At 42.4% G+C, this 26,169-nt stretch overlaps 2 protein-coding genes across 3 annotated transcripts; one reads left to right on the forward strand and one right to left on the reverse strand.

The window, feature by feature from the left end:
* Window positions 1-628: 628 nt before the first annotated feature.
* Window positions 629-24,246, forward strand: LOC115047837 (trafficking kinesin-binding protein 1-like). Its single transcript, XM_029509071.1, has 25 exons — window positions 629-634; window positions 1,163-1,457; window positions 1,788-1,976; window positions 9,164-9,240; window positions 9,510-9,626; window positions 9,722-9,816; window positions 10,414-10,522; window positions 10,799-10,877; window positions 10,983-11,113; window positions 11,260-11,334; window positions 11,685-11,896; window positions 13,782-13,997; window positions 14,208-14,545; window positions 15,107-15,295; window positions 15,547-15,649; window positions 16,457-16,697; window positions 20,822-20,986; window positions 21,623-21,751; window positions 22,165-22,247; window positions 22,474-22,630; window positions 22,744-22,905; window positions 23,023-23,148; window positions 23,315-23,541; window positions 23,617-23,657; window positions 23,753-24,246. Exons 1-25 carry the CDS (start codon window positions 629-631, stop codon window positions 23,857-23,859), a joined length of 3,669 nt encoding a protein of 1,222 aa, XP_029364931.1. The 3' UTR covers window positions 23,860-24,246.
* LOC115039793 (gastrin/cholecystokinin-like peptide) lies at window positions 18,198-19,866 on the reverse strand. 2 transcript variants are annotated; one of them, XM_029497341.1, is made up of 4 exons: window positions 19,016-19,096; window positions 18,801-18,919; window positions 18,503-18,724; window positions 18,198-18,383 (listed from the first exon to the last, which is right to left on the reverse strand). In XM_029497341.1, exons 3-4 carry the CDS (start codon window positions 18,720-18,722, stop codon window positions 18,307-18,309), a joined length of 297 nt encoding a protein of 98 aa, XP_029353201.1. In that variant the 5' UTR covers window positions 18,723-18,724; window positions 18,801-18,919; window positions 19,016-19,096; the 3' UTR covers window positions 18,198-18,306. The 2 variants fall into 2 exon arrangements, with proteins under 2 accessions (XP_029353201.1, XP_029353193.1); XM_029497333.1 differs by adding an exon at window positions 19,321-19,866 and having other exon boundaries at window positions 18,503-19,036.
* Window positions 24,247-26,169: the final 1,923 nt, after the last annotated feature.

Genomic DNA, 26,169 nt, shown 5'->3' on the forward strand with positions numbered 1-26,169 from the left:
GTAATCATAAAGCTACACCATGTGTATCTTAACATAAAATTACCCCTCTCTGTATTTGTCATTGGGGTGGGGGTCGGGTGGGGGGGGTCTGCAGTTACTGAATGGCACATGAAGCTTTCACGGTTTTCAGTGTAATACATATTACATGAAGTGCTTCATGCTGTGTGTGTCTATGGGAGCATTACAGTTACGCCGGGGAACCTGATCTCTGCAAAGCTTCAGGCTGTTGTAACTTTATCGTGTGACCCTGAAAAACAGACAGGAGGCCAGACCCTGCTTTGTTTTTAATGAAAGACTCTTTGATCAAATGAAAGGCTTGATGTTGTGAGAAGTAGATGTATTGGAAATTTAATTGTTGGTGTTGGTGAACTTTTTTTTTTTTATTACTGTTACTGTAATTTTTTTTATGGTATGAAATAAGTGTGTGATGGGATTTTTATAGTGAAAACCTTAAACTCTAAACAATATAAACACATTATGTTGCCGACTATTTTGTGACAATTATGTGATTATTCTTGTTAGTTTTACTATGGATGTTTTGAGCAGAGTGGCCGTACAGTGGTGCAGTCGTTTGCAACGCCTAATCCACCTTCCCGCCACAGTCCAAAAACATCCATGACTCAAAAAAATGCCTGTAGGCCTGAATATAAGTGTGATTGGTTGTTTGTCTCCATGTGGCTTGTCTGGAACAGTCTGATAATATAATATATTTACATTGCGTGGATTTTAAGGCGTGTCTCTACATGGCGGCTCTGCCACGCCAATTGTCAACTGGGATTGGCTTTAGCCCTTCCCACTCCCCCTGACCATATAAATGATGGGTTGATGAATTTTAACAGTATCAGTGTACACATAATTGAAAATACTATTAGACAGTACGAATCACCTCAATGTCCTTATTAGATGTTCTCTGAAATTAAAATATTGCCCTGATGTCAAAATACAGTAAGAATACACAGCAAGAGTTTGATATAACAAATTGTTGTATGCATATATGCATGAAAGACTGCATTTACCATTTAACATCCTAAAGTTTCATCTCTCTTTCCTTGTTTCCTTTCATCTATTCCTTGTCCTTTTTCTACCCAGATTCTTCTCAATAACTGAGAGCCTGATGTCCTGGAAGTCTGTGTTTTCTCTCTGAGCCACCAGGGGGCGTTAGGCCCTCACTGGGACACCAGACTCTGAGTTTGCCTTCACGCTGAACCTTCCAGCCACAGTCAAGCTGTCCCACTCTGCCACCACCCCTCCATCCTCTTCTTCTCCCCCGACTCATCTTTCTCCTCCCTTCCCTCCTCCCCCCCACCTGGACTCCCAGTTAACCTTCTCCCTCCATGAGGGGTGGAGGGAGGCGCTGGGGACCCTGGACGCAGACCCCCTGCGTCTTCAGCTTGATTCACCTGGGAACTTCAGGGACCTGGGAGAGAAGCCCTGCCATGATGTATCAACATTAACAGGTCAGCCATAAATGACACGTTGAGTCATCTATTTTGAGAATGTGAGATCTTAAATGTGGCTCATTAGGCTGTACACATGATATCTAAATGTACAACTTCGCTTGCTCATCGGTTTCCAAATCACCATTTCAGTGAACACACCACGCTTGTGAATGCAAAGATGTAGGTTCTTACATTGATCAGTAGAGGGCGGTGTGCCGTTATAGGTAACATACCATCCTGATTGTGTTTCTCTAAGTGCTCTTTCCTTTCCTCATCCCTAAGTCCACACGCTCATCTCATGAATCAGAGTACATACACTCTAATAGAAACCTTCTCCACCTCCACCAGAGCTTTGTTCAGATCTGCCGGAGTTGGAAATAGTGAGCCTGTTATCAGAGGCTCGGCCCAACTACACTCTTCGGGCAGACTGCGTGTTTGGGTATGACATTGACGACTGGCTTCACACCCCTCTGCTGCAACCAGAGGTCGCTCTGGGGCTCACGCACCAGCAGATCGAGGAGACACTTAAGTATTTCCGTGAGTACAATTTTCAGTTGGCTGTAGAGTCTATGTTCATCAAATATTCTGTCCTCCTACAATAATACCACACTTAGACTACTTCAAGTTCAGTGGAAGTTAATTTTAAACCTTGGCCAACAGCTGTGTGAAGGTGGCATTTCATCCAAGAAAGGAAATTTCAAAGGAAGGTATAAGAAGGTATAAGAGCCTTTATCTGTCATCAGGTGATTAATGATTGTTGTTTTTGTAAAGTTTGTGTTCACAGGGAAGTGTTTTGTACAGCCCGTATAATCAAATACATGACAGAGAATAACATTATGTGAAATGAAGTGAAAGGAACAAAAACACATTAGAACGTGGAATAAGTGCTCTGTGAACTTAACAGACACTGATGGATAGGTGAGTTGGAACACATGGTCATTTTGTACAAAAACATTTTAGTTTGAAAGTCCCACCTGGCAGGTGAGATGGTTGGTCATCTCGGCTGATCAGGCTGATTTTGAAAATATGAATTCCAGATGTGGGTGTATTTGTACTGGTGTGTGTCTGGAGCCAAACTTCCCCTCCCACCTCCTTTCTGCCACATTTGTGAGTCACAGATGTCAAGCCGATTAACTCTTGGCTTCCTTAACAGTTTCCACTCCTCAGAAGGCATCATGATGACAGTGTTGGTCTGTCAGCTAGAGAGGCTTTGTAATTAAAACATAGGTTGTCTAGACATGAGTTGTGATGGGAGGCTGTGGCATCCTTACCTTATCTACCTCTAGCTGTTCACACCAACAATGTTTACTATGTTTAGTTTATTTTCTAAAACACTCTGTGCTTTGTACTGTTGTGATTGAATCTTGAAATTAATGTAATAGAATACATGTTTTGACATTTGGAAGATCCTCACCTCAGAACAGCTTCACATTCATGATGAAGATCAGTGATTTGGTCAGCAATCCATAACACTTGAAACAAATGAAACTTAGCCGTTCTTGTTCTCATTCTCAGGAAAGATTTTCTGATATGAATTTTACTTCAGGAGTTCTCTAATCCCTGAAGACCTTGGAACACAGTGATTGATCTATTGATCTGTTTATTTTTCTCTATTTGTTAGTTGTTTGATTCAGGTTTCTTACTGCTTGTACTTGCTGCACATACGTGCTTCTACTGCTGCTTATTGCTTAATATTATATTCCACCTGTCCTTTGTCTCCCGAGGAACGACTGACCTTGTCCTAAATAGTCGTCAGTGTTGCACAGCTGTCTTTAGTTATCAGCACCATGACTCCAATGACTACAGACAATGTGGAAACTAAGCTGCTTCTGCAGCTCATCTTGGCTCTGGCCACTACTGCTACTACTACCTTCTATCTCTACTACAGAGTCCATTCACTGAGTGGAAGTAACCATAATGCATTCAAATGTCACTCTGTATTTTCTATTTAAACAGCTCCCAGACACAGTCAGTGAAAGGAGAAATAATTTCACGTGGCTCAAGAGAATGAATGGCCCAAAAATGACATGTCATTGGATAAACATTAACAGCATTGGATAAATGGTCTTGTTTTTATAGTAATAACATGAAACCACTGCTCCACAACAGGGAAAGCATGAGAAATAGCTACGATTCGGCTCAGACATGCAGTGTACTTATCTTAATCAATCTTAATTAATGAACATTATCCAGGAACATGCTTTGTTTCTCAGATTTTTATTTATTTATTTATTTGTTTGTTTGTTTGTCTGCTTGAGACAGAGTAGAACATGTCTGTCCATTATATTAGTAAAAACGAGCTCTATATGGTTGTTATGCGGGACAGAAGTGACCTTTCAGGGTGTTCCCTCAGACAAATATTTATCAGTGATACCAGACGTGCTGGTGATATGGCGTTTATTAGAGCCTCACAATGAGTTGCATAAGAGGGCAGAGTTGATAATTATCACATTGTAATGTGTATAATTTGTTTGTGAGGTTTATCTCATGAATCCAGGTGGAGCAGGTTGGAGCAGGTGTTGAAGCACTTTGTCTGTGTTTGATTTTGCAGGCACAATACTCAAGACGTCCTCTCTTAAAGCTTGTATTCCTTCCTGCAGCATTTTTAGTTACTCAGTTATGTTGCATTGCGTCTGTTAACTTCTGGTTGCTGAACCTTCCTCTGAATGGAGATGTGATTCTCACATACAGAATATGTGTGTACTAACTTTGATGTTTTGCATTTATTTCAAAACCAAATAGACGATGACAGTTGTGTTTCTAGCATCTCTTGCATGCAGCATTTCACCTGGAAACAATTGGTGCCAGGGTGAAAAATGAATGAGGACGTTAATATTTCATATTAGAAACGGCTGTGTCTGCGGTAACCAGCTGAAGACGCCTGGGACGGACAGACAGTGGAATGATTGTGAATTGTTGTTGTACAGTCAAATGGAGAATTCATTGGAAGCCCTTAGTGATTTGGAATGAAAACAAAACTGATACAAGATGAGAACTGTGGTTCTCTAAAATCATTAAAGAAAAGAGAATAATCATATATTACCCATTCATGGAAAGCAAATGATCTGATGCTCAGAATATATAATTGAAATTGATTTGATGATGTAGAAATGTATTGAATCCGTATTGTGTCTAAAATCTCAGTCTGTGTTCACTCTGATGCCTCCATCCGACCCCTGCCAGGTGGGTGTGGCTCTGCCTTGCACCAGTCTTACGCAGAGCCCTCTCTTTATCTGGTATTACGTATGTGTAGAGTAAGAGCAGTCATTGGCACAGGCGGAGCCTACCATCTCTGTCGTTTCTCAGGGGTGGGAGGTTTTTGTGTAGCATCCTTTCAAACTGCCCTGTTTGTCCCATTTGGGATCATTTTTACAGTTGTAAGCATACAATAATTTACTTATACTAAATAATAAATAAACCGTGAATGTGATCAGTATAAGCTTCATTATCTCGCGGCAAAGATTTTGCATCCTCTTCACCCCTCCTCCTCCTCCTCTTCCTCTTGTCTCTTCTTACCCGGTAGTCCAACGTGGCCAGGTGAACGGAGGCAGGCATGACGACAGATGGGTCCTTCAGTCTGAGGGATTATATATTAGCACCAGGCAGCTCAGATTCTCTTGCACACACAAACACAGGTGTAAACAGCCACTCACATAGGCTACCGCACAGTGTTTTCACGCACATACAGGCTGGCAGAATGATGCCAGACGCACAGCTGTTACGTGACAGCACTGCCAAAATATACTAGAATCAGAAGAACAAGGGATTTAACCGATGGACGGAGAGACAGAGGGAAGTTTCTCTCCGGTCACCATGGAGGTATGGAGTTCCTCAGCGTCTGAGGAGGAGGAAGAGGAGAAAAGCACTCTCAGTCGCGTCGATGAAGTAGTGGAGGATGAGAAGAAATACCACAGCAATAATGACAGTAACAATGGTAATACCAACAGTGACAGCCTTTGCATGGAGGTGACACAAGGTGAGCTATCTATCTATATATATATATATATAGTAGAGTAGTGAAATTGTAAATTTAAGAAAAAATGGATACAAGACAAAAAAATCCAAAAAGACATATATAGTATGTTTTTTTTTTTTTTTTTTTTGCTGCTTGCTGTCTAGCATGCAGGGCATACTGTACTGTCAAGGTTATCTAAATGTGTTAATTTTTTATAGTGCACTGTATGTACTGCAATGCAATGTCACTGAGTGTACATCATTCACATGATTACCAGTCAGTACAGTGCATCTTTCTGCAGTCTTTGCTATGCCGATTCTTCAGTTCAACATGAAAGTTCCCGGAGACGTGTAAAGCTTTCTAAATGCTTAGATATTCAGTGTTTCGTCTTGATGGTGAAGGTCACTTGTGACCACACAACCTGCAGCGGCACAATCAAGCCTCCTATCAACACACAAGCACTTGATATTCGCAGCACTGTTATGGTTATTTGTTGTCCCACTGTGATAGAGGTCAGTGCTATAAAGTTCTGAAATAATATTTAGGGTCGAAGTTTCTGTTTCTTGGATGTCTGTCCTTTGCTTTTCTTCGTCCTTTAGTGTGGTATTTGTTTAAATGAAAAGCATAAACACGTAAGTTTATGGTATTAAAACTGGTGAAATGAGACCATTTTGTGGAGTGTGGTTCAGAGGCACAAAGACTGCAGGTACATGAACTGTGCTGCTTTTTTTTTTTTCTTTCCAGCCACTGTTGTCATTCCTCCGTCCATTTCTTGCAGGTGCAGAATTTTTATTTATTTATTTATTTATTTATTTATTTATTGGTAAAAGCCCACTTGAGGTTTTTGTTTAACAGTACAAGACATTTTTTTTTACTGTATTTTTCAAATGTGTCAACTGTAATATTTTCAGGGCTCATTTTCAGAAAGAGATATTAGCTTTGGCACATTTTATGGTCTTTCAGTTATGCAATGGTAACAAATCTGCTAAATTGTCTGCGGACTTAAGCGGATTTGAGCTTGTGCAGTATATTGTGGATGCATTTATTACTCGGGGATCTTTACATAACATACAGCTATAATCAGTGATGGACTGACATTTCAGACAGATCTTGATGGTAAACTGAATTGCACCTGTACTCTTGAGACTGCTCCCTCTGCTCACTCTTAAAAAAATGTCCAGACAGATTTGTAGTAAGAAGCTCTAAAAAAAATTTTAGCTCCTGTCAATCTTGTCAAACGTTCTCCTTGAAAGCGATATAGATCAGTGGAAACCCTATTCTTGGAGCTCATCCATAGCTGTCTCAGACGTCATAAGTATACCTAAGTCAGTATTGTTCATTCATAGGAACAGTGTTTAATGGAGCTGCTTGGATTTAGCTCAACTCAGCCCTTAAAACCTCCAGCTGGCATAGCAGCATCTCTTCCCTTGATCTGTGCTGGGCTACGACCAGCCAGGACAAGAAGAAATAGATCGTGGGTTTAGGTTGGTGCGACTTGGTGGGATGCACGCCTCAGTTCACTTTCTCGCTGGGTAGCTGACAGAGGTCCGATTCACTATGCACATTGTTCAAAAATCACCCAAGATGAACATATACACAGCAGTGATATGTTACCGGGACGTTCCTGTGGTAGTGAGATATGCCTCCATGAAGATGTAACAAACGACAGTTGTGGTAACTTCACCATGGAACAGATACCTGGCGTGCAGATCAGTGCTCAGTGTAAGGACAGTATCAAAAACCTCCAAATAGTCCCACTAGAAGTACAATAACATGAAAGAAAGTTGAGCTTTTACCTGTTAACCCTTGTTGGTTAATACAGTAAAGGAATTTTACACCTTTAACCACTTAAAACTCAAATAGTTGGTTGTGGCTGAAAATTACTTACTGAATGTTAATAAGCATATTGCTTTGTTTTGCTCAACATAAGAAGATCGTGCAAGAGATGATGTGGGGGTTTTATGACTGTGATCAACAAAATTAATTTAAAATCAGTTTTTAAAGTGGAAAAGAGCACAAATGATTTCTGTCGTCCGTTCAGTAGCTCTTATGGAGATTCCAGTTTTATCAAATCAACTTCAGCAACAGTTACATTCATTTTTCTAAGTGATATAGTTCGTCATTGCCTGACGTAGTCACATTTTCAGATTTCAACTATTTTATTTATGACCAAAGTTGAATTAGTTTGGATGATTTGCAGTTCGGAGAGTTGGTTTTCAATGACAAATACATCCATCTCTCAGGCATGAAACAATGACACCAGTGATTTGGTTCTTTTCAATGTCCTAAAGAGAAACACGGGTTCCTGGCAGCGAATCTGGTAGACTCTCTTAAAAATAGTTGATGAAGTGCATGAAAATGTGACCTCTGCCATTCGTTAAATCACCTCAGAGAGCTCATGCACGCTATATAATTCATGGACAGCTATAGTTTACAGTGTGCCAGTTCAGCCCAGGGTTAGTTTCTTTCCTTTAGGCTGATTAGACACTGATGCAGATATCCAATCACTGTGTTTCCAGGCCAAATTCAAGTGCTTCAATCTAATTACTTTGCTGTATGGCAAGAGCCCATCTCAGGCTAAGCTTTCCAACAAAGTAAGGTTACACAGCAGATTTGATCTAGAAGTATGTTGCGTTATTTGGAGTTGAACTCAGATCCAAGCAAACACACATCTGTAAACAGAAGGAAATGGATGGCAGGTTAAAAGGTGCTAACCATTTTAAGAACATATCTGCAGTTACAGGAAGATAATTGTTACTTTGCAGTTGAAACAATTGCATTCATGATGACATTTTTGGGTAATTAAATGTCAAATCAGCAGCCACAGCTATTTGGCTCCTGTACGACAAGTTAATGGCTTTAATTAAGAACCTTTGTGTGCCAGTACCAGATCTGTCTAAACCAAGTTCCTAACTAATCTTTGACAAGTCTTCATCCTCATTGACTTTGACGTGAACGTAAACCATTCTCCAGAATGTAAACATAGCTGCAGGTCAGTCGCTGTTAGCCCCCTCCATGCTGTACGTGTTCTGCCAATGTGAACAGTTCAACCCTGGCATTCTTCCCCGTTGAGCTATATTGGTATCCAGGAGAATGAGCTCTTTATTGGTGTCTTACTTGGGCTCAAAAGGATCAAGCTAAGCGGATCAGTACCTGGCTGACCACATAGAGATGATGTGGTCTGCTGTGCTGGAAACTTTAAGAAGTGTGATCTAGTCAAAACACTCATTCATGCAAACTTCACTGACATACTTTTTTGCCTGTTTGTATTTTTTTTGTGTTATACACTTAGTATTAAATAATATTAGAATGTCGTGTGTGTGTGTGTGTGTGTGTGTGTGTGTGTGTGTGTGTGTGTGTGTGTGTGTGTGTGTGTGTGTGTGTGTGTGTGTGTGTGTGTGTGTGTGTGTGTGTGTGTGTGTGTGTGTGTGTGTGTGTGTGTGTGTGTGTGTGGACAGACATAGAGAGAGTCTGTATGTACATAGGGTTAGGGTTAGGGTAACCCTAACAGCACTTTTCTGCTCACAACACTTAAGGAAGAAACAGTTAAAAGTTCATCTTTAAAAGTGCTGCAGGTGCCCAGAAACACTCATATCACCTAACTTAATAAAAGCATGTGATACAGGCCAGTTAAGGTCGAAAGGCCAGGCTTTTTATTATTGCTTGAAAAGCAGATAACAAGGCTGTGTTGTGGCAGGATCATCTCGTTACCATCTGCAGCTTTGTCTCTTCCTCCGTTCATTAAATCCCTCTCTCCCTCCTCCCTCAGTGCTGTGCTCAGACAGAGTGGGCCAGGTCACCAAGACATATCATGACATTAAGGCAGTCACCCACCTGCTGGAGGAGGTAAGAGAGACGCTCAGCAGATGAACAGGATTAAAGAGGATTAAATTTGTTTGCCTCACTGACCATTACTGTTTGTTTCTATTTCTGCAGTCCCATTTGTTAATAAATAAACAAACAACAACAACAGAAAAAAACCACTCTGGGACTGTGATTTCCTAAGTGGAACTTTGAAAGTCAACTATATAATTGTCCTATTTCATTGACGTTGTCGACTTTATTTTCAAATGCAATTTTTTTATTTATTTTTTTTTCTCTGTATCATTTTGTAGAAAGAGCGGGATCTGGAGTTAGCAGCTCGGATAGGTCAGTCCCTGCTGAAGCAAAATCAAGAACTAACAGCACGCAATGAAATGCTGGATGAACAGCTTGAAATTGCGAAGGAGGAGGTATGAGCAAACCTCTTAATGCAGTTACGCTGAAATACATGATCTGTGTCATCTTACAGTCTGCTGAGCTCACGTGATTGTGACCCGTTTTCTAGATCGCTCAACTTCGTCATGAGCTCTCGATGCGAGACGACCTCCTCCAGTTCTATGCGAGCACTGAGGAGATTGAGAACACTGAATCGCTCTCACCGTGAGTACAGCATGCACGTTCACACACACACACACAGGGGTCGAGGATATATAGCTTCATGAAGGCATAAAGTTTTTCATTTATGTAGGTTGTTGACCTAGTCGATAAAGTAGAAACTGTATCCTTTAGAAATAGTAGAATTTATTGTTAATGACACCACTAATGGCTTGAGTAAATGCTTTTTAGAGGAAAATTCCAGTAACTAAATGGACTAGAAATTATTAGCAATTACTAGTCCATTTAGTTCATCTTGGTTCTCTGACAGTAATCTTGAAAAGGGTGCTGTGTCTGATTTCCTTCTAAGGGAATTAAAAAAAAAAATAGTCAAGAAAGAAATTTAATTTAAGATGCACGCAAAACAGATGTTAGTGTAGATATTGATGAAATAATAGGGATCTCTTAAATGGACACAGAACATTGCTTTATACTGCTGCTCAGTATGCAGAGTCAGTGCGTAGTAAATATTTTAACATCATTGGAACATCTCCACTGATCTTCTCAATTATATACTGCAGTAGTGCACAATTCCGTCAGATATGTTTTCTATTACAGAAAACGGCCCGTTTTCTCATGCAGCCACTTTTGTCCTCGTTACAGGATAAAAAGGAATGAATCCTGCAGCTCTCTCAGCAGCTTTGTCCACTACGATTTCTTGCAGCAGAAGCTGAAGGGTTTGGAGGAGGAAAACCGCAAACTGAGATTAGAAGTATGAAACAATTCAAAGTTCTCACATATCCAACAGCTGGTTGTTCCTTTTGCATTGTGATTTTCCACATCAAATATAAATAAATCATTAATGGCGATGCTGCATAAGCCAGTCAATATTTGTATTGTTGCATATGAAGGCTAATTCAAATGTTTTAGTGATGTGAATTGAACAAATAGATGAAATGGATATAGGAAAATATCAGATGTAGTTAGAAAGAAATGCAATTGTTTCATACAATATTGAGTATTAAGTACTGATGTTTTTACAATTCAGGCTAATGAGCTCACAACAGAAACGACCAACTATGAGGAGCAGGAACAGGAGCTGATGATGGTCTGTGTGGAAGAGCTCTGTAAGTGCTACATGCTTGACTCTCTTACAGAAACAGACTGTAGCTTGGTTGCAGGCATTTATCTATTATATAATATAATTATAATTTATCTGACGTGTGTTTCAGCATCTGTCAATAAACAAGTGGTCGACCTGTCTGAGGAGCTGGCACGTAAAGTTGAGGACTCTGTTCGACAGCAGGAGGAGATCAGCTCATTGCTTGTTCAGATTGTGGACCTGCAAGCTCGCTGCAAAGGGGTTAGGACACACACAAGATTTCCTTAAATAATACTTATGAATACTTTTGTTAGCTTTCAAATGTGCCCATGTTATTTATCAAGTAATGTCATATAACATTTATAACAATGACATCATTTTTGATTATGTATTAATCGTTCTTTTAGCTCACCCAGGAGAACGAAGAGCTGAACCAACACCTGAGTGCCTCCCGTGAGAGCCAGATAAAACTTCAATCAGAGGCAAGCTATTTCAACAGCTTTCTCCTCCTCTCTGTATGGCTGAATGGTTGTCAGGATGACGACGTAGAAATTTGTATTTCTCTCAACATTAAACGTACCAAAATGTCCAGGAAGCAAAGAAGCAGACAAATAAGGATGTCATTGCATACTGTAAAGAACATCTTTTTTGGATCTTTCTGGATATGTGAGCCACCATTTAATTGCCTTAAAGCCTCTTCTGTGCATCCTGACACCCACATGTGTGTGCAGTTTACAGAAGCAGATGTCAGCCGCCGTATGTTTGTCCCCTCCTGTGTAAATTGTGGAGGGTGCAATGCCAGTTTGACTGATTTGTCTCCTCCTGTATGCAGCTCAAGGATCTGCATGATAAGTACTCAGAGTGTGAAGACATGCTCTGTGAGGCCCGAGAGGACATTAAGAACCTGCGCAACAAGAGCCTGCCCAACAGCACGGTGCAGCGTTACACTTCACTGGCGTCTGTCCTCCCCATGGACTCGCTGGCAGCCGAGATAGAAGGCACCTTCCGCAAAGGCCTGGACACACCGGCTCCCTCAGAGTACAAGTGAGTCTGCTGTCCGCTCAGTTGTAGAAGGCTGCGTTTCAATTGGACGCTCACTCAGCCATTTCTATAGCTACATGAATGTTTAGGATTTGGACAAGAGCTCATCATTGACAACATTTATCCAGAGTTTGATGAAACAGAAAGCAGGTTCTGGTTCTGGCTTGGCAAACAAATTTTTTTTAAGGAATAAACTCTCAGGAGTCACATTCAAAACATGAAAAGTAAAATACACTGAGACGACCATTCACTCAAGTACCTCAGAATAATTTTAAAACACCTCCGTGCATTACTGTTCTACTTTACCATATACTTTTACTTCACTACATTTCAGAGGGAAATATTAGATACTCATCTTCCACTCCATCGTGCTCCTCAGTCAAATGAAGCTACTTTAAGTAAGTTACTTTAAAGACTAAGAGTTCAAATCAGAAGATACATACATAGTAATCTCTCGTATCATATTTATTGATTCACATGAAGGATCACTGAGCTGCTGTAAACTAAATAAAGCTGAAGAAGGTAGCAGCAGCACGTTTATTCTGGCATTCACTCGGCTCCTTTTTACCAGGAAACAGAGTAGCGCGGTCTGCTGGAAATAGAAGACAAGTCAGTCTGTTTTTTTTTTTTAGTAAGCTATCAAAAATAGTTGATTTTCATCAGAGTGTAAGAGAAGAAGATATGGCATACCCTCTCTCTCCTTTTTAGCCAGTTCCCTCCTCAGTCTGAGTTTCATGGCCTTGCACTTGGCTTTCCACCATCCCTCAGTCTGTAACGGGTGCTTTTCCACTGACATCAGTTCCCTATTGTACATTTACATTTTTTTATTATCATGTATTGCTGATGTAGGCACCTCTCCTGCATTTCTCTGAGTTCTCAGAATTTCTCTTCTCATTCCCAAGTTTTTCCCTCTCCTGTGCCCAGCTGATCCTCATGAGCTGGAATTCCTCTGCCTTCTTGTAAGCTTCTGATTGGTTTTCTTTGCTGATTTAAGGGACTGTTGTAGTTCATAAAACTCTGCAACAACAGCGCTCCTCAGTCCACGGGTCAGGCCTTGGGTCTCACTTTGATTCTGTTGGTTTTTCTAACTGACAGATTTTGGCCACAAACCAATTTTACTCTTCATTTTCTCTCTAGGTTTTTTTTAAGTCTTACCATGTGTTTTCTCTTCCGTCTGCCCCCCATGTCGAGTGGAAGAGTGAATTAAATGTTCCTGTTAGAGGAGAGGAGACACCAAGTGTTTCTGTTTTGTTCATATTTGAATGTGTTTCCTGAGAAGCAGTTCACTCCAAAGTGAAAGTTTACTTGTAACAATAGGAACAGGAGTTAAGAATGCAATGCTAAACATTTCACCGAACTCATAATCATATGACTTTAAACTGGTTTTTATGGCTTTCAACATGTCAAATGTCTTACTGCCCACTTTTCCGTGATTCATCTTTTTCTCCAATCTCCAATGTGACTAACAAAGGGAGATTCTGAGATTATATCTCACAGTAATATGAAGGAAGTTTCTTCAAACTCACATCTGAAAATGAACTGATTTTGATTGGTAGAGTTTGGTGGTATAAAGGTCAAAATCACCTTGACCTCTTGAACGTAACTTTACCTGGGGAAATTCTTCTGTTTCACCACAACCATTTACTTGGATACAAAGATGAGCTGAATAGATTTTTGGTCACGGTCGAACTACAACCACACCCTGAAAACCTTCAAGGATAATTGTTATCTGCAAGATTTTCTTAAAGAGAACACACACTCCAGATCCTACAGATCCTGATTGTAGCAGCAGAGATCAATTTTTTAAATGTATTAATCAAAATAAAGCAAGAATTGGAATAATTTATCATGACTAGAGGAATAACCTGTTCCCTGTTTCTCTTGGCAGGAACCATCCATGGCGCGTGTTTGAAACAGTGAAGGTGGTGAACAAGGTCGGGAAGATGCGCTCTCGGTGCCACTCTCCATGGCTCCCAGGCTCCAGCCCTGTGTCCACTCACTCCAGTTGTACTAGCACCCCTCGAACTAGCTACTACGGCTCTGATAATGCCAGCCTTAGTCTGGAGGACAAGCCCAGCTCCAGTCACTCTCTAAAAGGCAACAGGTGTGTGTGTATGTCTGTGTATCTGCATAACTTTATAAAATATAACAACTTCCGCATTTTATAAATATTCTAGTATATAGTTGTTGGGGTTTTTTTTTTCTTAAGTTCAGTTAAAATAACTTTTAACTGCTTCAACCCTGTTGGTTTTTTCTCTTTAGGTAGTTTATCTGTATAACCTCACAAATATTTTAAGGTAATTTCCTTCCTTAGTGTGAGTGGACCAAAGCGCCTGGGCCAGCCCGGGACCCCAGGAGGCCAGGACCTTGAGGCTGCTTTGCGCAGCCTGTCAGCACGCCAACAGAGCCATTGCTCTGAGCGGCCTTTTTTTGACGTGGAGCGTGAGCGCAAACTCCGTGCCTTGGAAGCAAACTGCGAGGAGGGCGAAAGCTCCAGTGGCTTCCTGACACCAAACGACAGCCTGGCCTCCAGTCCGGCAGCATCGACAGAAACCAACTACTCCAATGGCAGCTCACAGCACTCCTGTGGCTCCTCAGGGGGCTCAAGGTCCTACCTGCCTGACCGCCTGCAGATTGTCAAACCTCTTGAAGGTGAAGAGCTTTAACTTTGCCATGTGTCTTACTGGTCCTCTGTTTCCAAAGCGTTACAGTGGAGTATGACAAAGATGACTGCATTCATTCAGTGATAAGAAAGTAATACCACATCTGTCCTGTTCTTGGGGAGAAAAAAAAAATCAAAAATATGACTTTATGAAATTTTGATAGCAGCCATTAGCAAAATCACAGAATAAAAATTACTGTTGCTCATATTAAATTTTAAAGTAGTACATAAATTTATATTCAAGAAATTGTTTTGAGGAACAAAGTAGATCTTTATTAGACCTAAAGGATCTGGGATCTGTCCTCCACAAGGAGACCTTCGAGGCATCTTCACCCACAGACCCATAATATGATATACTATTATGAATTTATGAATCTAAAGCATTGCTTTAGATGACAATGTTACAAGTTACATATACAGTTAAGGAATAATAATGTGAAATAAAACTGGCTAAATACTGTGGTTATAAGTTTCTGCTTCTGAGATTAAAGCAAAAACAAAAAAAGTCATAAGTGTCAGTTCTGTATAATGTCTAACTGTCTGCTCCTCAGGGTCGGTGACTCTGCATCAGTGGCAGCAGCTGGCCAAACCAAACCTGGGAGGCATCCTGCAGCCCCGGCCGGGCGTTCTGACTAAAGACTTCAGGGAGCTGGAGGTTGACATGCAGCACGTCTACAGCCTGAACGACCTTGAGGAGGATGAGCCTGACCTTTCACAGCTCTCTGAAGCTCATGGCATGGGTAGGTTGCATGTAAGCGCACAGTGCACACGTTGCATTCAGGCAGCTCCACTAACCCAGTCGTTCCTATTCACCTCATTAAATTCCCTCTCTCAGGTTGCATGCTTCAAGTATCTTTTCATTATTCAAGTGCTGCGTTTGTACCATATTAGTGCAGTTTCCAGCTTGATTTGCCCCCATAGTGCCTCATTTCATGTGACCATTCGCTTTCATTTTAGTTTAACGCACCTTTCTCCCTCCATGACCTTACAGTCTCTCCATCTGGCCCCAACCTCCCTCAGACCTCCCCCACACACACCATAACCACCTGCCAAGTCCACCAACCTTCCCTCCTCATCCCCTCCTTCTCTGCCAGGTAAAAATACACAGTGCCTTTTCTCTTTGTTTCATCATACTGTGGTGTTTTTTTATGTACACCGGGTGAATTCCCATGATGGAAAACTGACTTTGTTTGGACTTACTGTCAATCAATTTACTATGAACACATATAAAAAAAAAAAGGATTACACGCTCACTTGTCAACACCTACTTTCCCACAGTGCCACTTTATTTAAACAACGGTGGATACGTTTTTTTCTTTTCCATCTTGATGCTTTACTTTTATCAGTATGAACTTCTGCTCTTTACCGCCACAGTGACAGAAAACATCTTTCAAGGCTCTTCCAACTCTAGAAGGAGCCCTCAGGGCAAAGTAAGAGGCAGGGGTAGCAGATGCCCAATGAACTAAATACATTTCTCCATTTTTGTTTGAATAAATAACAGCTTGGTTCAACATTGTTTTGACATTGATTAACCTTTCAAAAAGAGAGTATTAACAACAGGACTGAGATTCCAACGTTGAAAGTTTCCTGTAACCTTATCGAAAGCTGAGGGAAAAAAATTGCACCCTTCCTTAAATATAAATAGAAATCTGCTTCCAGCTAACACTTTACTGTTCTAACTTGCTGGCAATCCCCTTTATTACTTGTTGGTCTGCATATTTTAACATGTGTATTGTCATTTGTATGTTTTCATCTTGGCACCTTCATTGTTTACCCATCTTAGAGCATTTGGCATGCCAGAATCCACAACATTTTTTTGTATCATTTGCCACTGAAATTGCATGTTAGTGCAACCACAAATAGCTTATTGTCTGTAAATGTGTTTTCTTTTCTTTTGGCAGGTTTCACTCCTTCGGCCTGCCATCTTGTCGGAACAGTGAGCACATGAGCACTTCACCCCACCAGCAGCACTTCCTGGCAGGCCAGCCCACCACCACGGTCGGCACAGCAAACATAACCACGCCATCACTGGGACTCCTGCAGCTGCTGCAAGAGCACGGCATCTCAGCCTCTCCTTATCCCCCCCACAGCCACCATACCAAACCCTCATTCTCTACAGCAGGAAACAAATATGGAGGCTCGGTGTCGAACAAGGAAGGAAGAGGGAACTTTTTCAGCTCGAACTTGGTAGGGAAGCTTCAAAGCCTCGGGTTGTACCGAGTGGCAGCCTGGGGGATGGCGAGGTGCAGTGACGGGGAGAGAGAAACAGTGAGGCCTCCTCTGTAGGTCTGATGATGGCCAGTCCACCACATACTCCTCTCTCATTCACCACAGTGACTTTGTATCAAGCCATGTGATTCCTGCTGTGCATTTCAGGTTCCACAGCACAGGTGACTTGAGAACAAAAGCCGCAGTGCACAGAGCCATACTTTCGGTTATTAGTAGTCTAGAGTTTTATTCTTTTCTATCAACTCGTGTACAGAAAGCTAATTGTGTGTGTGTGTGTGTGTGTGTGTGTGTGTGTGTGTGTGTGTGTGTGTGTGTGTGTGTGTGTGTGTGTGTGTGTGTGTGTGTGTGTGTGTGTGTGTGTGTGTCATCTTCATCTCAGGACAATCACCTGGTCACCTGTCTGTCTGACAAAAGGGAAAAGAGCTTTTATACCATTTTGAATATAATTTTACCCATTTTCCCTACCAGTGCTTTTAAAATACTCTCCAGGTTTGTTTTGTTTTTTTTTTTTGGGGGGGGGGGTTCATAGTCAAAAACCAAGTTAATTACAAATAACATCATTGTCATTTTGGAGAGGAAAAAAAAGACTGCATTAATTAAATTTGTATTACTTAAAGCCACCAACAAGACAGTCGAGTCACACTGAAGTCCTTTAAATGCACTGACACACTGTGGTCAACCTGCTTATTGGCTGCTGCACTGAGAACAGCATGTTATTTCTAATAGTGTCAAATAAACTGGAAGCAAGCACTTGAAAAATTGATCAGAGAGTGGTGCAGTGACATCTGCTCCACTCTGGCTGACTGAACTAAATAATATTGACATGTTCCTTTTGAGTGAGTCCAGTACAGCAGCAACGCTGAGGTGTTTAAATGCCTGATTTCGTATTATTATCCTGAGCCAAACCTCATAAAAAAATAAAAATCAAATGTTCCATGCTGCATCAAAGACAGTGAATGAATTAAAAGAAAAATATGTGTATTTACTGGAAATACTGCTTGTACAAATCTGCTGTAATTTCACCAGGAATATTCAAGCTGCTGGGATATCACTGAGGTCAAAATCATTTTGGGCATTCAAAGTGAATTCTCCATGATGTAAAGGGGAATCCTTAGTTAAAGAAATAGAGTAAAAGAGCATGTTCCTTCAATCACCGATAGCAAATAGGCATAGCATACTGTGGATTAAAAAGGGAAGTAATCATAAACACAGGTTGTGTGTTGATTCTAATAAACCAAACCACTATTTCTGGCACTACTGTTTGCTGTAGTGTCTGTTAGCATCACAGCTGTATATGAATGTGTATAAAGGGAATAACCTGTGAATAAAACTTTATGTTTTCACCCGGTCCAGTCTGCATGGCTCTGTACTTCTCTGGACGACAACAGAAACGACAGAAATGACTCTGCCAAACAGTTTATTTGTGAAGTTGCAGGAACAGACAATATAAAATCTGAACAAAAAGCAGTGTGAGCTCTCAGGTTGTTGTTGTTGTTGTTGTTGTTGTCATCATCTTTGCATCTCATTCTGTCTCCCTGCGTCCAAAGTCCACCCAGCCCTGGTAGTCTCGGTCTGACATGCATTCAGAGTTCATCACCTCTGTGAACAAACCAGTCCTACATGAACCCCACACACACACACACACAAGTTCTTCAGTGCACACATTGGAGCACATCTGGGACTACAAACAAACACAACAACGCAGGCCTGGGGCATACCTGAAATTGCTTGCATTATTTGCTTGGTCATAATCTCCCGTTCGTCTTCCGACAGGTGTGCCCGTCTCTCAGGCCGTGCGAGTCTCGCTGCCTCCCGCCTGGCCAGAAGCTGCTGCAGCGTGCTTGTGTCTTTGGCCTCTCCAGTGTCAGGTGAGAAGGCTGCACCGCTTATGAGCAGGGCAACCAGCAGTGCAAACACCACGGTGACTTTACCCGGCATGTCTGAAGAGGGGAGAGCAGGATTTGTGGTAAAGTCTCTAATTTCTAACTAACATTCAAAACGAGAGCGTCGCTTTACCTGTGAAGAGAAGCTGCGACGTGTTCACAACGGAGTTCAGAGAGATGTGATGCTTCTGAGCACGTCCTCCCTTTTATACTGAAATTTGGTGTGTGAGTGATGTGGCCTAAAATCAAAGACTGATAACAGAGTTCGCTGATTGACTGGGAGGCAGATGCAGCGGGAGGATGTGCGTAAAGGAAATGTCCAAATCCATTATTCTGCTTTTCTCTCACCTGGAAAGGCCTTTTTCTGTCCTGCAATAACAATAAAACAGCTCAATTTATTTACATGTAAAATCCAATACCCCCTTTACACCAATACCAACTATCTGATGTAACTATGCAGCCGCTGAGTTTCTTTTCACTTAAGGCTGTGTGTGGAAGCATCAACGGGCTTTGTTATCAGACGCTCCGCACAAAACCAGCTCCCCCACATTAACACCCCAGATTTCATTTGTCATTTTGACAACGTACAGCTGACACCACTGAGGGGAAAGGCAGTGTGCACAAATCAGTGATGATGCCAGAGGGGTTATTACCTCGATCATATCAGGTTGTGCGCTGGATTTTCCAAATGACGCAAACAGCACACTTTGGTGGAAATGAAGCAGCAGGGTCGACTGCAGCACTTAACTGAACCTCCTGCTGGTCGGTGTGAAAGCATCATCTGTCGGTTGGAGTGGCTCAAAAACGATCCACGGTTTACTGAATTTGTAGAAAGTACAGGACGCGCAGAGTGATCTTGGAAGCGATGCAGCGATGTGATCCAGCAGCCAGCAGCGTGCCATCAATCACCTCTGCACTGCTGCTTCTGCTTCTGATAAACACCAAATCGTGTGCTTGGAAAAACCATTGCAGATTATGTGAGATTTGTGTGTGACATGATAACACCCATTTGTGATCGTCCTAGACAACACAAACCGTAGACAGGTTGGGTTAACATCCACACAAACAACCTGTGTGGTTGAGTGAAGGTTTGGAAGCTCCTTAGGTCAAGCAGCCCTGTCAGCATCCTCCTCCTTCCTAGTTAATCGTTTTTCCTGCTTCCAGCATCCACTGTTAACCTGCTGCCTGAGTATACTGAACTACACATAGACATTGCACGGACTCGTGTGGAAAGAGATACTCGCAGATGTAGAATTAGAACAGCGCTTGTTTTTATTCACGTCACACTTTACAACCTCGCCTCCACAGTTCGTGCCTTTGTTCACCAGAGCGATAAAATGTGTACTTTCTGCTTTTCAAAAAACAAACAGGTCTAATCAAACAGCTCCAGGTAAAGTTTAATAATCACTTATGGGTGTTGTGATTTTTGTGTCAATCATGTCACACACTTCCTGAGAAAAAAGGAGACACTTCGTGGGTGTGGATCTTTCAAAGACATTAAATGGTTTTAATGTCAGTCACGCTTTCATAACTTGTTTGTTTAATAGTTTTACAGGAGAGAAAATATCTGTAGATGTTAAAAAAAAACAACAACTGATAAACACACACGTATTGAGTCCTTCCTGGCTCATTTTCAGCTGTTGTAGTTAAATAAAAGTCTGGCTTAACTTCAGTGTGCTTTAATACACCTGTATCTGTGTGAAACGATACGAAATGTCACTGGATGATGCGGCACTACCAGATATTCCAGCTGTGTGTGGCATGGCGTGTGTAATCTGGTGCTGTCATCTGTCAGACACAAACCATTAATAACATGCCACACATTGTTTCGGTCCGGGACCTGAAGCCGTCGCAGGCCTATAAAGGATCCGGCTCTCAGGGAGCGCGGTCACTCGTCTCAGACTCTCCATTCCTGCCCGGCACCCGTAGATCGGCCTCCACCTGCACACCTGCACACCTGACAGCATGTCCTTCAATGCAAGCAGCCAACGCGGGAGCTCCAGCTCCTTCAGCAGCTACAGCGGCATGAGCCTGAGCTCATCGAAGAGGATCTCCAGCGTGACCCGCATCTCCACCCGGGGGGTCTCCTCCGGGGCGGTCTCCACCCGGGGCATCTCCACCCGGGGGGTCTCCTCCGGGGGGGGCTACCTGCAGCGAGCGCTCAGCGTGCACGGGGGCGCGGGAGGACGCGGGACCCGCATCTCCCAGTCCAGCACCACGATGAGCTCTCTGGCGTCCACCGACGAGGCTGCGCTGATCACCAACGAGAAGCTGACCATGCAGAACCTCAACGACCGCCTGGCCTCCTACCTGGACAAGGTGAGCCACGAGGATGAGGATCATCCATAACACTCCCACACTCAGAGGACACAAGCCCTCATACACACACACACACACACACACACATCTAGAACAGTGTGAGCATGTGAGTGACTGATAAATCTTCAGTGTTTGCTTTGTTCTGGTATCTGTGCATGAAAATTAAAAATAATAATAATAATAATTAAATGGCCCTGACTTTGATGTCAATTCACGTGGGCACAGCAGGAAAAATGTACTTTATTTGACAAACCCAAAGTACCTGGATGTACAAAGAGCTGTTGCAGAGAAAGTACATTTGCTTTTGAAGTGGAGAATGTTTTTGTTGTTTATTATCACTCAAATAGAAGTAAAGAGTAAAAGGTGACACATCAGATTTTTTTTCTTCCATCCCTGACAAAAGCATCCACCCACCACCTCCGCCACGGAGCCTGTGTGACATTTACCTACACACAGAACAAAGAGTGAAACTTGTTTGGGTAGAAATAAACACAATCTGTACAGTGTAATTTGCTTGTAAATGCCACTCAGGATTTATGAGCCTGAAACTTGGAGGCTATCATTTGGCGGTGACGTGGGCCTGCTGTTGTGTGTGTGTGTGTGTGTGTGTGTGTGTGTGTGTGTGTGTGTGTGCAGGTCCGCTCCCTGGAGGCAGCCAACAGCAAGCTGGAGCTGCAGATCAAGGAGTTCTATGAGAAGAGAGCTCCAGCTGTTTCCAGAAACCACAGCAGCTTCTTCGACATCATCGCCGACCTCCAAGCGAAGGTACCGCTCACATTTTCTACAGTGTGACAACAGCAGGCATAGTTTTACATCTGCTTCTGGAATTGTTCAACATGCATAACTCTTCTGTCCTCTTCCACCAGTAACAGGAAAGACACAGGCTCGTTTTCAAAAGAGAGCTTAGAGTCAGTTTGCAGAGGTTCAGAACACATCTTTGAGTCTACACCTCTCACCTCTCACTTCAAATGTTTGATCTCGTTGCAGCTTTGGTGCAGTTTAGGCCAAATGATGTTTTTTCCCACTCATGATGAGCAAATTTCATTCCAGTGCTCAGTAACCAAGAGGACATTAGGAATATAGTCCATCGTTAGAGACACACAACATCCACAGGAGCTTGATCTGCAAGTTTCGGGAGTATGAAAAATGACTAAACCAAACATACAACCTCCCCTTAGATCACAGAGAGACGCAAAGAGAATCAATCTGTCGTCCTGCAGATTGAAAACGCTGTAATGGCCGCTGAGGACTTCAAAATTAAGTAGGTTGGCCTTCACCAGGAAATTCATTAATGCCAGCTGATTATGCTTGTTCAACCAGAGTAGAGTTTTTGTTTTTTTATTTTTTGTAATTGTACTCGAGCTCAAAAGAGCTCAAAACAAGTGTTTTGATGTGTGAGTTTGGAGAGATTCAGCAACACAACCGTACATTACAAAGATGAACAAGACAAAACAACAGACCCTGTTTAACCTGACATGTCTCTGTAGATATGAGTGTGAGCTGAACGGGCGGACGATGGTGGAAAATGACATCCTTCGTCTCCGAGGCGTCCGGGACAACCTTACTCTTCAAATTAGTGACCTGGAGGTGCAGATAGAAAGTCTTACTGAGGAGCTGGTGCACATGAAGAAAAACCATGAGGAGGTGGGACCCATTCAGAGCTTCATGAATTCAGCGCAATGGCGCCATCTGTTGGGGATGGGGTGCAGGTGTAGTCACAGCATGCATGCTTTCTGCCTTTCCTCTCGACTCTGCAGGAGATGAAGCTGCTGAGGGACCAACAGACCGGTGCTGTGACTGTGGATATGGATATTGGCCAGTCTGCTGATCTGACAAAGGTCCTGCAGGAGGTTAGGGAGCACTACGAAGCTCTGATTGCAAAGAACAAGGTGGAGCTCACCAAATGGTTCGAATCCCAGGTGAGATGGGAGAGCATCTGGATTTCCAATGTAGCTGAAAAGGAAATGTACAATGAAACGAATTAGAGATGACAACATTTTTTCGAGATGTGCTTATGCGTGTGTGTACGTGAATAGGTGAGTGCACTCCAGATGGAAATCACTACGTCGACGACAGAGGTGAAGTCATCTCACTCACAGCTGTCAGAGGTCAAGAAGAGCTACCAGAGTCTGGAGATAAGTCGCCAAAGCACCCAAGCAGAGGTAGAACTCAGACAAAATGACAAAATCGCACATGCGACAACACAAACTTTTCCTGTGTAGACATATCTGATCATGTTTGGCTTAAGCAGAGACATCATGAAACTAGGACCTCTCCTCAGGCAGACTGGGCAGCTCTTTCCTCTTTTCGTTCCCACGTGTCCGGCAGGTTCATTGCCTGCAGCAGAATATGGAAGAAGTGAGAAGTCGATACGGCGTCCAGCTCAGCCAGCTGCAGATGAGCATCAACATGCTGGAGGCCGAGCTGCAGCAGCTGAGAGTGTCCATCGAGCAGCAGCAATCTGAGTACACCCTGCTGCTGGACATCAAGATGAGGCTGGAGATGGAGATCGCTGAGTACAGGAGGCTGCTGGAGGGACAGCACGTCGAGCAAAAGTGAGCGATCAGATGTTGGTTGCCTACAGCTGGAGCAGTTAAACACGTTTTTAGTAACTGTCACTCTCCCCACAGGACTGCTGTCATCAGCGAGGTGGTGGAGGAGCAAGTGGAAGGTAGGAGTCAGCTCATTTCTCCCAACGAGCGAACATTGTGTTGCCATTGTGGTCTTTGCACTGTGATGCATTGTGCTCATTCCTTGCGCCCGCAGAGCATAAACCTCAGATCGAGAAGAGGGTGAAGATCATCGTGGAGAAGGTTGTGGATGGGAAGGTGGTGTCCACCTCTGTCAACACGCAGGTGGAGAACATTCAGTAACGCCTCGGCTGCAGCTGAGCCTACATTTTTCTAATTATTGGGCAACAGATTCTCATTAATGGCCTCCTGTTATAATTGCCTGATCAATAATTAATTCACCTGTTAACTACTGGACACCCCATCCACTAAAAAAACTGATTTCAAAGTGCACCTTTGTTTCTTCTGGGTGTTAATTTGCTTGCAGCAAGTGATGATTTTTCTTTTGTAGTTACTCGCTGATATGCATCAGCCTTAAACATGATAAAAGGCTTAAAAACAAAGAGGCATTTGTGTATTCTTAATCACCAATGTGTATTGCAATCCCAAAAGGTGAATAATTGATAGTAAATTTGTAATTTCCATAATTCAAGCTGAACTTAATTGATTAAACACAGCACTTTTTAGTAAGTTTTAGGAAATGGGGGGCGCAACAAAACAATGTTTATTTTACATGAGCTTAGGGTTGGTGACTATTTTTCCATCCCAGATATTCCGGTGAAAATCATGAAAATATCCTGAAATAGCTGAAAAAGCAGGTGAAGTGTTGTTACCACCAGGTGTCACCTTTGTCTTTCTCGCCAAAAGCCGTTACATAACTTGTTGGGATCGAACGATTTCACTGTAGTAGAAACAGATGTTTGCTGCACAGGAGACAATTGAATGCACGACAATTTTATCTTAGACACAGGACGATAAAACTGATATGGATATGTCACAAATCATAGATGATTCATAGAATCATATATATTCGGTAAATGAAAGCCTTCCTCACGCTCTGGCCGTTCACACGAGGATCTGAATATGTGGTTGACTTGGGTTAGGCCCCCCTGAGTAATGAGAAGTATCTTCATTTGGGTGGAGCTGATGCAAGTGGAGACTTGAGAGTTTCGGAGATCTGGTCATAACCTGATAGAATAATTGTGTTGGCCGAGATGATTCAAAGTTTGTGACTGCCCCTCTTCCACTGCTTTTATTCAGTTTCTTGCCAGAGAAATGAGTGATTCATGCAGTATGGACTGCTTTGTGCGGGAGAGCCGTATCAAGCTCAGCCCAAAAGGATGATATTCTGCATGAGTAGACAAGACAACGAAACATTTACAGGCATAGCCGGGCTTTTACAGCTCGTGCTGAATATTCATACAAACTATTTTTGCTCAAAATCCCACCGTCAGATTTCTCCTCCTGGTGTCAAACTTCATGCCTGACTGTAAAAGTGAAGTTGAAAATTGTCATACAGGGCTTCATGCACATGTGCAGTTCGCTGTTAAAATGACTCTGTAGATATTTGTTTCACAAAAATAGGAAACTTCTCGTCTTCAGGACATGAAGATATGTCCTTTTATAATTATCAGATTATTATCTTAATTATTACCAAATTGCAAGCAGTTAAGGGCTCAACTCTTCATCAAGTCCCCTGAAGCTGGAGGGAACACAAAGCCACCATCTGACTGTGCTGCACTGCATGTCTTGTTAAAGACTCTGATCAGCTGCAGACCTGAATTCATCTGTAAATTTCCAGACCTGTTAAAGCATATGAACGCGGTAGGTGTAGCATGTGAGTTATTCCTCAGTCTGAAGGGTGTGTCTCACAGGAGAAACAACAGAAACCAGTTTGGGCCTGAAAGAGGATTAAAAAAAAAGAAAAAAAGATGAGCTTTGAGCACCTGATGAGTCAGCACCGCCCCCACCCCCTCTCCTGTGAGAGATGGAAAGTGAGATATTGTTTTATGTTAGCTCACACGCCCAGGTAAAATCACTCCAGGCTATTTCTCAGGTTGCAGTACATTATGAACACACTGTTCTTTCCAGCACAAACTGCAGTTATTCATGTTAGCGAGGCACTTTCAACGCAGTCTTAAATGGATAGTTTGCTCTGTGAGAAGTCATTCCCAATTAGATGGAAATTGGTTGCAGTATGTGACAGTGCATGTGTCAAAAAGAATTACTGATATGGCTTTTGGCAAGTTGAGCTTACTCCACATGGACTGCATAACAGATGCCCTTCATGAAACACGGGGAATAAATCAACGTTATTCTGCAGCAAAGTTCGAACTCATTTGAACTCCTGGAAAAAGTTGAGTGGTCCCTTTGCTGTATTTGGATTGCCAACATGCACACTTCATTCATACTTGAGATCACACAGAAACCAGTCACACCTTGCCCAGCCTCGCCTCACAATCAACCCCATTAATCATTCAGCTCATGGGCGCACAGCTGTCTGTTTCTGTCAAGGTCAAAAATGTTTGCACAATTTATGCCTGTTGCACAATGATCTATTAAATTGATTCAGCTTTCAGTAAGTTAAATCAAGATTTGATAACAGCAAGGAAG

Source organism: Echeneis naucrates, chromosome 1 (genome assembly GCF_900963305.1).
Source record: "Echeneis naucrates chromosome 1, fEcheNa1.1, whole genome shotgun sequence".
NCBI lineage: Eukaryota > Metazoa > Chordata > Actinopteri > Carangiformes > Echeneidae > Echeneis > Echeneis naucrates.